The sequence below is a fragment of the Microcebus murinus genome, chromosome 9 (assembly GCF_040939455.1).
Source record: "Microcebus murinus isolate Inina chromosome 9, M.murinus_Inina_mat1.0, whole genome shotgun sequence".
Classification (NCBI taxonomy): Eukaryota; Metazoa; Chordata; class Mammalia; order Primates; family Cheirogaleidae; genus Microcebus; species Microcebus murinus.
In genome coordinates this window covers 33,029,690-33,041,734 of record NC_134112.1, presented here as the reverse complement: position 1 = coordinate 33,041,734, position 12,045 = coordinate 33,029,690, and the positions used below count along the sequence as shown (strand labels likewise).

Here is a 12,045-nt window from a genome sequence, read left to right as displayed (position 1 = left end):
CATGTCAGGCTTTGGGGAAGGACCCAGTAAAGAGGAAATGAACTAAAGTATAGGTGAGATAAGGTATGACTCAAGCAGCAGCATTAGGCAATAGATTCAAAGGCACAAAAGAGAGTTTGATCTCTAATAATTGCAAGAGGGACAGTATTGTTTCCAAATCATGAAGTCTTTTAAGGGCAGGAACATACCATATTCAACTTTATACCCCCATAGCTAGCAAAAATCCTAGAACATAACAGGTACTCAAAGATTCTGTGACACACATGAATACATGAATGAGTTCAGCTGGAATCTCCCTTTCCAACACTCATTCACAAAACAGTGGATCATAAAACACTAAAAATAAGCACTGAAATAAACAATTTATCAAAAAGCAGGTGGAGGGGCTAAAAAGAAACATTCCCTAAAGGCATATATCACCACCCTCAAGAGTTATCAGAGATTCATTTACAAGTAAGGCACCTAATGCACAGGTGTAAGGGATATAGAGTGATGGCCCTTGCTGTCTATTCAGTTTTTTCCATTCAAATATAAGATTTAATTCAAATATAATATCAGCTTAGCACCTGATCAATAAAACAACTGAATATGAAACCAGTAACTGTTATTAATATATACTGTAAAATACATGTTTCATGTGCCTATCCCATCCTCCCATCCCCATCCTTGAAAATCACTTTATTCCATCTACTTTACCCTTCCCCACCCCCAACCTGATCTAGACCAGATACGTATACCTGACACAAACGCAGCCAACTCACTGTTTAGCAGATAAGGTACCTCTTGTGAGACCTAGCTCCATGAATGATAACTTGAAAAGTTGTAAATTGTTCAGTGGTGGACACTGAACCTGAAAAATGATATGTGCATTCTGGGGCTGGCATAACCATTTTGAGGGGACATACAGGTCAACGAGTAAGCAAGGAAGCCAGCTGAAAGAGAAACTGGAAATGAAGCAGATAACATGATGAAAAGCTGAGATGAGAGACTTTGTGGCTCCTGAGAGAGATGAGAAATGAGGCTTTAATCAGCTGTTTAGTGCCCAAGGGACCAGCTGCATTCCATTTTACTTCCCTAGGTTCCCCTTTCTACATGAGGCAACGGGGGTATATTTCTGTTCCTTACAATCAAAAGTCCCAACTGGAAAAAAAACTAAACAAGATGAAGTAAATGCCAGAAATACATAAGTCTTTTTTGTTTTTGTTTTTTTTTTTTTTGAGTCATTAAACATGCCCTACACACACTGTAACCAATACAGAAGTAGTCAGGAATTCTGGTTTCTATTCCTAGCTCTGCTCTAAGACATCATGTAAACTTGGGCTTAAATGGCTTAAAAATTAACTTGGGATGACAGTGTGTGTGGGGTGGGTGTGTGTGTGGGGTGGGTGTGTGTGTGTGTGTGTGTGTGTGTGTGTGTGTGTGTACACAACAAATTCAAAGATACACTTTTGAAGCAAACCTCTGAAGGTCTCTTGTAAAATTTTCTATAAACTTGGAGTACAAAGTGGTTCCTTCCTAAGATTCTTTGGCTGGGTTACATGTAACAAATTATTTGGCTATTGAGATCATTACTAAGGCTATTAGAAATACAAAAACCAGTATTTGATGCAAATGTAGTATCTATGTAAAAATATGATATTTCCTTTCAGGGCAAACAAGGTACTCATCTGATAATCACTGTCCCCCCTCTTAGATTCCTCAAAAATGCCTAACTACCATATCCTAAACCATCTTCTGAGTGACTCCTTAAGTATAGATCCCCATGCTCTGAATCACAGAAAAGACCTCCACCATGCTAAGCCACATCTACAAGGATGGATTTCTATAACTAGTTCAATGGCCTGGCAGAAAAGCTCTTATCAAATAATACAGGTAGCCTAGAATAAATTGAGACTCTGATGTAACCAATCAGATCTTTTCTTGGGATTGTTAGTTGGTAAATGACTAGGATAAAAGATGCAGTGATCACAAACATTTTTTTAAATTAGTCAGGTGTGGTGGTGCCCACCTGTAGTCCCAGCTACTCAGGAGGCTGAGGCAAGAGGATCACTTGAAGCTGGGAGTTTAATGTTCCAGTGAGCTATGATGACACCACTGCACTTTAGCCCAGGCAACAGAGCAATACCTTCATATAAAAAAAAAAAAAGATGCAGTGAGACGGTAACTGAGAGTCAACCAAAATGACACAGCATCAGAAGAGGTATTGCCCAAAGCCTAATGCTAGGAGGGTCACAGGATAACCAGGTAGCTAGGGCTATGTTATATACACAGGATGACCTTCTGGTGGCCAGACATGTTATATCCACTCCGTCAACTTGAAACCAGCAGGACAGCCATTTCTGCTCTATTGTGAAGCCTGGCTACCTAATAAGGCTCTTCTTTTACTGATTTCACCAAGTAGCCTTATAATAAAATTCTTGTTATCTGAGGTAATTCCAGAATCCTTCTGTGCCTTGCACCCTTAAAAAAAAAAAAAAAGAAAAGAAAAAAGTCCAACATAATGCTATTCATAAAGCTAAATGTATTCCACAAACCTATTAGTAGCAGTCTATCTTCTAAGATTAAAATGAAAAAATGACCTTCAGATTCTTCCCTCAGCACTACAAGTATAGGTGTACACTTCCTTTTGAAGCATCTATTCAGATTCTTTTCTATGTTATACAAAAAGCCTACTGTTCTCATACTTTATGTGAACACAGTACAAAGATGCTACCAACTACTACAGCACTTTTAGATACCTTTCAGGGAAAAAAGTATTTCATCAAATCTCAATTGTTATATATAACTTTAGAGATAAGCCACTGTAAACATATACATTTGTCCCTCTATTTTATAATATACTTTATTCATTGAATCATACAGTACATACTAATTATGTGATCCTAAGTAATCAATTTAGCTTTTCTGGGTACCTTTTTTCCCTAAAAGTAGTAAGGGACTATGATTCCTAGACAGTCACAAATGTTCCAACACTGAAGCTATATGATTCTTTGCTTAAAGCTACCTATCATTTCGCAAGTAACAAACCCTTGTCAAAGGACACATATTCAATAACCTAGCTGTTTAAAAGGAAATATGCTAATGTAAATTCTGGAAGATCTAAGTTTCCTGTTTGTCATAGGAAATTTTCTTTTTTTCTTGGCAAACAGATAACTTAGTGAGGCCCATTTTATGATTAAAACTAAATAAAAAATGAAACACTGAAAAAAATAGGCAGACTTCAATAATGACAGAGGATCATTTAGTCCAAACTAAATCAAAATCACCCTTACCTCAAAAACTTGAAATCTGACTACTATTTAACCTATCTTAAATCATTTACATAAATTTTCTACAACATCCATTTATCAAGTATAACACAAGGAATTGTTTTAATAAATATGTTATAGGATAGCCTGAAATTTAAAGAGACTCAAAAACAATTGCCAACCCCAACCAAGTGACTCCTGTAACAAAGGTAAAAGACAAAGAAATTTGACCTGCTCTTAGGTCAATTAAAACCTATGAATAACTTCTTGAAATTATCCAAGACTATTTTATTATTTCTAGTTCTTTTTGATTATTTTCCTTTTATTTTGTAAAATGAATAGATTGATATTTACTTACACCTCCAAAATCATTCCCATAGGTTCTAAGAAAATAAATTTAAGGGAAAAAGGCATACAACTTCACCTCAGCTTGAATGAAAGGAATAAAAATCCAGTTCAATAAACCAACAAACCACTAGAAAAAAGACTGATAAAACTGGTTAAAAAATCTACTGTAAAAGATGTACCACATATAAGTTCGTGCCTTAAAAAAAAGAAAAAAAGACTAATCTTTAGCTCATTTTCTTTTACAAGGCAGCACTATCTCAGTATGATGGAGGATAGAGTAGAGAGAAGACAAAACTGAGGGTATGTAAAATGGTATAGCCACTGTGTAAAATAGTGTGGTGGTTCCTCAAAAAGTTAAACATAGAGTTACCATAAGACCCAGCAATTCCACTCCTAGGTGTGTACCAAAATGACCGAAAATAGGAACTCAAAAAGATACATGTTCACGTATGTCCATAACAACTATTTACAACAGCCAAAAGGTAGAAAGAGCCCAAATGTCCATCAATAAATGAATAAACAAACTGTATCTACATACAAGTCAGACATAAAAAAGAATTAAGTACTGATACATGCTGCAACATGGATGAACTTCAAAAACATTATGTTAAGTGAAAGAAGCCAGACACAAAGGCCATAGATTGTATGATTCCATTTATATAAAATATCCAGAATAGATAAATCTATAAAGACAGAATTCAGATTGGTGGTTGCCAGGGGCTGGGGGAGAGGAAAATGGGGAGAAACTGCTTAATGAACATGGTCTTCCTTTTAGGATAATAAGAATGTTCTGGAACTACGTAGAGGTTGTGGCTGCAAAACATAGTTTGTGAACATACTTGATGCCAATGAACCATTCACTTCAAAATAGTTTTCAATAAACACTGGCCAGGAACAGTGGCTCTTGCCTGTAATCCCAGCACTTTGGGAGGACAGGTGGAAGGATCTCTTGAACCCAAGAGTTTGAGACCAGCCTGAGCAACATAGCGAGATCCCCATCTCTACAAAAAGAAAAAAAATATATATATATATAATATAGAGATATATAAATTAGCTGGGTGTGGTGGTGTCCCACCTATAGTCCCAGCTGGAAGGCTGAGGCAGGAGGATCACTTGAGCCTGGAAGTTAAAGGCTGCATACACCACTGCACCCTAGCCCAGGCAACAGAGTGAGACCCCACCTAAACAGAAAAAAAGAAAAAACTGCTTCAACTGTTGGAAGACACAATTTCTATACCCAGGTTCTAGGTTAGCTACTTATAGCTGACCTCTCTAGGCCTTGATTTCTTCGTCTGTAAAACGGGTTGGGAACAGAAGATGTCCAAGGTCCCTCTCATTTAACTGGTGCTCTGAATCTGTAGCACTGAATTTTTAAAGAGTTTTATCACATAGGAATTTATCTGAAAGACAAAGCATGAAGTACTGGTTAATGTTCTCAGCAACAGTTTTTCAAGAAAATTATTAGAAAGTTTAACATAATTGTTTCCCATAGTGACTTTAAGTAAAACTGAACAAAAGTATTAAAAGATAATGCAATGCAGGCAATTCTGCAAGGAGGACAATTAAAGTATTGTAAGATTATCATGGTCTAGCAGTGAAACTACATCCAAGGATAGAAATGAGAGAATTTAAAATAAATAAGTAAACTTAAAAAAAAAAAAAGAAAAGAAAATAGAGAATCTAGAAGAAAGGCTGAATTAACTGTTGGGCATTTTCCTACAATCAATTCTTTCAGGCTTTGAGAGTATCATATGAGATCAATGAATGTGAGTATTCTGTATTTGTGATTAGAGTTGATCCATACACACCTAAAAATCAGATAAGCCATTAATAATAATGAACCTAACTAGGGTTTTCAAAACCCTACTTATATTAAGTGAAAGAATACAACAAAGCCAAATAAGAAAAGCCAACATTTTCCTCAGAAAGCAGCTCTTCATATATTAACACAACAAATGTTGACCTGAGTTACCAGAATTTCACACCATACACATAGTAGAAATAATTTTGGCTAGAAATTTTCAACCAAATGATATTACTTCACCATAGCCAAAAAAAAAAAAAAAAAAATCTTAATAGCATTCCTACCAATAGTCTATATCTGTATCTACAAAACTAAGCTGTGAAATGTACCCCCCAGATGACTGAGGCAATTGACTTGCAGGCAGAGTTCTTTAACAAACACCCACTGAGTTTTCTGGATACTATTCATAGCCACCTAGACATCAGATAAGTCAATGAAAGTAATTCAAAGAGGAAAGTAAAATGAGCACCATTTAGTGTAACTGCTCCTCAGTTTTCATCTTGCTAAGCACATCTAAAATTATGAATACAAAAGATACATATAAAAATGTATGTCACAACCCAATAAAGTATCCTTTTAATATAGTCTAACCATAACCCATCACAGGCTTCATCTACCTGGTGTCAAAGACTCAAAATGTTACTCTGAGCTTCATAATTCAAAAACATGTGAAATAAGGTCACTATATGCAAAATCATCTAATTTTAAAAAGTAGAAAAGCTTTAATTGTGACATATATTTCGCTTAGTAAAAGCACATGGATTTTAATTACTAGTTAACATGATATAATTATGTGAAAGTCTTGTTTTCACTTAGCATACAATTTTCTTATTTCTATAACAAGCTGTTACCAAATTTACTATTTTACTATAATAATACTTACCTTATTCTGACCAAAAATATATTGGAATATTATTTAAAATGTTTTGAATGCACTCTTCATTCAAAAGCATTTCATAGTTCTCCAGCATAACTAGAGTAGCTCTTAAAGCCTACAAGTATCATACTTTTAAAACATTTAATTTAAAAAAATAAACTTGAAGCAATCTGTTGACAATTCTTTCTAATGTTCTCATATTTCCAAGTTTATCAATGCAAAAAAACCAAGTTACATGTCAAAGGAATAAGACAGATTGCACTTAACTGATTTATTCTTGAAAAAAAACTGAATCAGTGTAACAATTATATACAGTTTATACTTTATGCTAAGAGGTTTCTTTGTGAAACTGACTTTGATTCTCAGATTCTAATGCATAAATAAGAGAAGTTTGCCTAGATAATGTATAGGGTCCCTTTTCACTCTAAGTCTACACCATTTCTTTAAGTTGAAAAAAGTAAAACCTATAAATAGTTGCTCACAAATCTGGGACTGGGCAATTTAAATTGTTCCTAAAAGGCATCAGTGTAAAAGTGAAGAAATAGTAAAGGCTTTGCCATTGTTAGGTACAGCAGAGTGTAATCACCCAAGCAGTACATGGGTGAGAGCAGTTACACTATGCAGATCTGACCAAACCTTAAGATTCCAGAGCCTCCCCCTGCAATATTAGAACAGACTCTAACCACTACCCTGGGGAAATTGACAACAGCCCCAAAAGGCAGGACAACAGCTCCAAACTCTGAGGCTCTCCTTGAAATCCAGCACAACTGATCCAGACCCCTTACCAAAAAGGATACAAGAACAGGACTTACTATGAAATTCAACTGATCATGGTCTGTACTGACTCCTGAGAACCATTCACCTAATTCCAAATCATCATCCACCAGAGGAATGGTGGTTGTATTCTCCAGACAAATTCTGAAGCCACTAAGCACTGTTATTCTTGGTCACTACTAAGAGATAATGTATTCAGATATCAAGACTTTCCTGTACCCTGACCACTGTACTATTCTTGCTTTTTCCTCGTTTATCCAACTTCCCACTGACTCCCTCCCTTCTAAAGATTCCCTCTAGGTTCACTCTGTTTCATAGTAAAAACAAATATCCCTATATCCCCAACAACTTCACTATTTTGCTTCAAGTAAAAGCTGCTCTTTCTCCAGCCCTCTCAAATAAAGGCTGCTTATTCTTGCATTGTCATATATCCCAATTTCAGGATGCAAGGTCAGGATCCCAACCCTAACTTCCAGTAAGAATCTGTGTTGTTCCTGTATAGTTTCTGCACATTAGAATTTCCAGTGGGTGGGGAGAGATCCCATTTTAAAATGCCACTACCCAGGATACACTGCATGCAAATTAAGTCAAAATATCTAGGATGGGAGCTATGCATCAGAATTTCCAAAATGCAGCAATTTGAGATAAGGGCATTGGTAGTTTGTGAAGTTCCCCAAGTGATTCCAATATGCAGTCACTGGTGAGAACCACTGATCTGCAAGGCACTACTATTAATAATTATCACTAAAAATTCTAATAAGTGGCACCATAACTCTATGCCAAGTACTGCGTTGACTTGAATTATTTCAACATACACACGGATAATCCATCTAACACTCTTCTTTTAATATCATAAGCATCTCACTTCCACCAACATTCACAGCAACTCGACTTTAAACACTACAAAACCACACCTTGGATCTAATCTCATCTTGTCATCTCACTGGGAAGTGTGAAAATCAACTATCTTATTTTCTGACCACAATCTCCCAGTTCTAAATCAATTACACAAACTGCATGTATTTTTCATTGTCATTCAGAGTTTCAGACACTTGATTCTTCTACTTTTTCCTTAATAGTCCACTTCGGTATTCATTTCCCTATCCAGAATGGATTCCACAGTTCACCATTTCAACAACTCTCTTTTCAGTATCCTCATTTATAAATTTTGTTGGAATTGCCTGTTTATTTTCCTGCACATCATATGCTATAAGTCTCAAGAGGATATAAAATGTGTATGCTTTACACATTGTTGTTTGCCTGATGCCAAGTATAATATAATCATATCTGGTACATACAGTAGGCTCTAAGTATGTATTAAATAAGTAAAACAAAAATACAGGACACCTTCTGATTAGTTATCTAAAGCATATTTTATAAATCAGTACTTTTCCCCCAGTGACATATCTTCACCAGTTTATTTTCCCTTCTGATCATTAATTGGCATCCTAACACTTAGATTCCACCTGTCCTTGGTTTGTGTGTCAAATCAATTCACTGAGGAACTATCTACAAAGCAGAGAAATAGAGAAAATTAGAGAAGAGAGTATAACAATAAACAAAAACTACTGGAAAACTTAAACACTTGAGAAAATTGTCAAAGCAGAAGAAGATAAATCACATCACTATCTTTAAGAGTAATTTTTTTAAATTTCATGCAAATTCTCTCCAGTGTGTTTACACTTAAAGAAAGTTATGCAAGTAGATACTCAGACTGTTTTTAAAATGGAAAGAGTAAACAATACTTATACTTTTTACTTAACACACTTCCACTCTGGTTTACTCTTCAAGAAGCATGTAAATTTTTAAACAAAAAATATAATGCAAATAATACTTCACTATTTTTAGATAGCACAAACCGCTCTTTGACAAAGAACACGCCATATCCTTACCTTATTTACATTCAATTAATACTCATTTAAAATATTAATATATAAGTGAAGATGCTACTTCTAACATTTATTTCTACCACACAATAATTGTAAAGGCTGTCACAAAACTTGTATTCCACCAAGTGAAAAACCATGAAACTACAATTCTGTTTGAGAAAGCAATAAAATAGTTGGTCAAATTATAATAATAAGCAGTAAATAACTTCACACATACAGAATCTTTAAAACAGATTTGCATATGGAAAATTTTCTAAAGAAAAATGGATGCATAGTTGTATATTGTCAAGGTTTAATTACAAAATTTAAGTGGCAAACAGAACTTTTAAAACACTTCAATGAGAACTTTTAAAACACTTCAATGACACTATGAAGGTGGAGGTGATGAAAGCAAACACATTGCTTCAAGTGATTCTTTGTGAGGAGGCAGATGGACAATAAACAGAGGAGACAAAAATACTATAATCTGAGCTAGGATTCCTAGCCCTAGAATGCTGCTGAAAGAACTAGACAGCCCAGTAAGTAAGGGACTTCCAAAGCTAAGACAATGATAAGCACCCCAATAATGCAGGAGATCATGCAGCAAGGAAAAGTAAACAGATCATACAGGCAGAGAGATCATGGTAACAAATACTGGTCTCTGCTTTTGGAGGATTCCTCCTCTTTTAGGGATGGTGAATAACCAGGAAGAACACTCAGAGCAGGACAGTATAGGAACATTAAAGAATTCTGGGTTCTTGTAGCCTTCCTTTCCACTACAGAGCATTGTTAATTATCTGGTACTGCTACAATGTAAACCCAAGTCCCTATCAACCTCAAATCCTCAGTAAAGTCTTCTATAAACATATATACTACCTAGATATAACAATAAAATTGATGAAGAAAGTATTTATTCAAAATTCAATTTGGGGAAAACTATCATGGCTTAACTTCAGCCCATCTTTTATCTATTTATCTTGCATATGTGATATTTGATACCATTACATGAAGATAACTTTTTAAAAAATATACACTTATGTAAATATACACATAAGTAAACTATAGAATTTAAACAATTACCTTTTGACACCAAAAGCAACTAAAAATAAATAAATTGGACATCAAAATTAGAAAACTTTGTGCTATAAATGATACCATCAAGAAAATGAAAAGCTGACCCACAGAATGGAAGAAATTATCTGCAAATCGTATAGCTGATAATAGACTCCCACTTTGAATACACAAAGAATTCTTAAAATTTAGTAAGAAATAGATGAATAACCAATTTAAAAATAGGCACATGATTTGAATAGCTATTTCTCCAAAGAAGATTACAAATGGCTAATAAGTACATGAAAAGGTGCTAAACAACACTAGGCACTCAGGAGACGCAAACAAAAACCAATATGAGAGATACCACTTCTCACTCACGAGGATGCCCATAATCAAAAGACAAACTGTAACACATATTCTGGAGGAAACAGAGAAAATAGAACCTTCCTAAATTGCTGGTAGGAATATAAAATAGTGTAGCTACTTTGAAAAACAGTTCACAGTTTCTCAAAAGATTAGAGTTACCATATGACCTAGCAATTCCATTCCTAGGTATATACCCAAAAGAGAACATATTTCCACACAAAAATGTACACAAATGTTCATAGTAGCATTATTCATAATAGCCCCAAAGTGGAAATAACCCAAATGTCCCTCAAATGATGAAAGGATAAGCAAAATATGGTGAATCCAAACAACAGAATTAGGCAATAAAAACAAATCTGATGTACTATTACATGGAACAACATGGATGAACCTTGAAAACATGCTAAGTGAAAAGTAGCCAGTCACAATGGACCACATATTGTAAGATTCCATTCATATAAAATGTTCAGAATAGGCAAATCCATAGAGACAGATTTGTGATAACCTGCTATGCAGAGGAAGAAGAATTGGGAGTGATGCTGAAGGGTAAGGCTTTTTTGATATGGGGTAATGAGTTCTATAACTTATTGTAGTGATGGATGCCTAACTCTATAAATATACCAAAAGCCATTGAATTACACACTTTATTGGGTGAATGGTATGGTACATGAATTGTGTATTAATAAAGCCAGGATTCAAATTACTACTTACTAGTTAAACAACATAGAGAAGTAAAATACATAAGCAGAATAGGCTAAAGGTCAGACATACAGATCAAAGGAACAAAATGGATTCAAGATAAAACAATTCTAAAAATAAATATTTAAAAAAAAATAAGGTACTACCTTTAGTACATTGGTTCTCAGCCAGAGACAATTTTGCCCCCCACAGGACATTTGGCAATGTAGGGAGAGATTTGGGGTTATCACAACTTGGGAAGGGTGGTGCTATCATAAAGGCCAGGGATGTTGCTAACCATCTTACAATACAAAGGACAATCCCTCACAACAATGAAGAGAAGGAGGAAAAAGAGGAAGAAAAGAAGTAAAAAGAAGAGGACAAAAAGGAAAGGAAGAGAAGGAAAACAGGAAGATTATTCTATTCTGGATTAAAGACATAACAATCACATTACTGGATTAGGCCCTGGTTCAAAGTAGGAAAATTTGAATACACTAAATGTCAGATGATAATAGGGAATTACCGGCAATTTTATTAGATTGACGATAATACTGTGGTTATATTTTTTAAAAAAATACTTATTCCTGGGAGATTCATAAGAGAAATATTTTGAAGAGAAATGACATAATATCTCCAAGGAAATCTTAAAATAGCTAAGCTATAATAACAACATATAGAGAGAAAGCATATATGACTCCATTTTAACAAATCCAAGTTATTGTATATGTGTGCTAGTGATAATATTTTTTCAGAGTTTCTGTATTTTTGAATATTTGCACTATAAAAACTTAATTTATCATGAGTTGTTTTTCCCCCCTACAAAACACCTCACAAAAATATTAATAATATGTAGAAAACAGCTTGGAAACTCTGACTAAAAAAAAAAAAAAAGATAAATAGTTGTATTATCCAGGGCTGGGAAAGTTTTTTTTAAAAAACAGCAAAATCTGTAGGAAAAGACTGACATATTTGACAACATAAAATTAATTTCTTCTTAATAGCAAAATAAAACCATAAAGCATATATGTA

At 34.6% G+C, this 12,045-nt stretch overlaps 1 protein-coding gene across 3 annotated transcripts in view; it reads right to left on the bottom strand.

Annotated features, from left to right (window-relative positions):
- Positions 1 to 12,045, bottom strand: part of SNX13 (sorting nexin 13) — a 148,255-nt gene that overhangs the window by 118,976 nt on the left and 17,234 nt on the right. For 2 of the 3 annotated variants that reach the window (XM_076006393.1, XM_076006394.1), the window contains exon 2: positions 4,865 to 4,996. The exons of the other annotated variant lie outside the window; for it this stretch is intronic. In XM_076006393.1, the coding sequence (XP_075862508.1) occupies positions 4,865 to 4,933 (69 nt within the window). In that variant the 5' untranslated portion in view covers positions 4,934 to 4,996. The remainder of the gene's footprint in view (positions 1 to 4,864; positions 4,997 to 12,045) is intronic. 3 annotated transcript variants of the gene reach the window in all.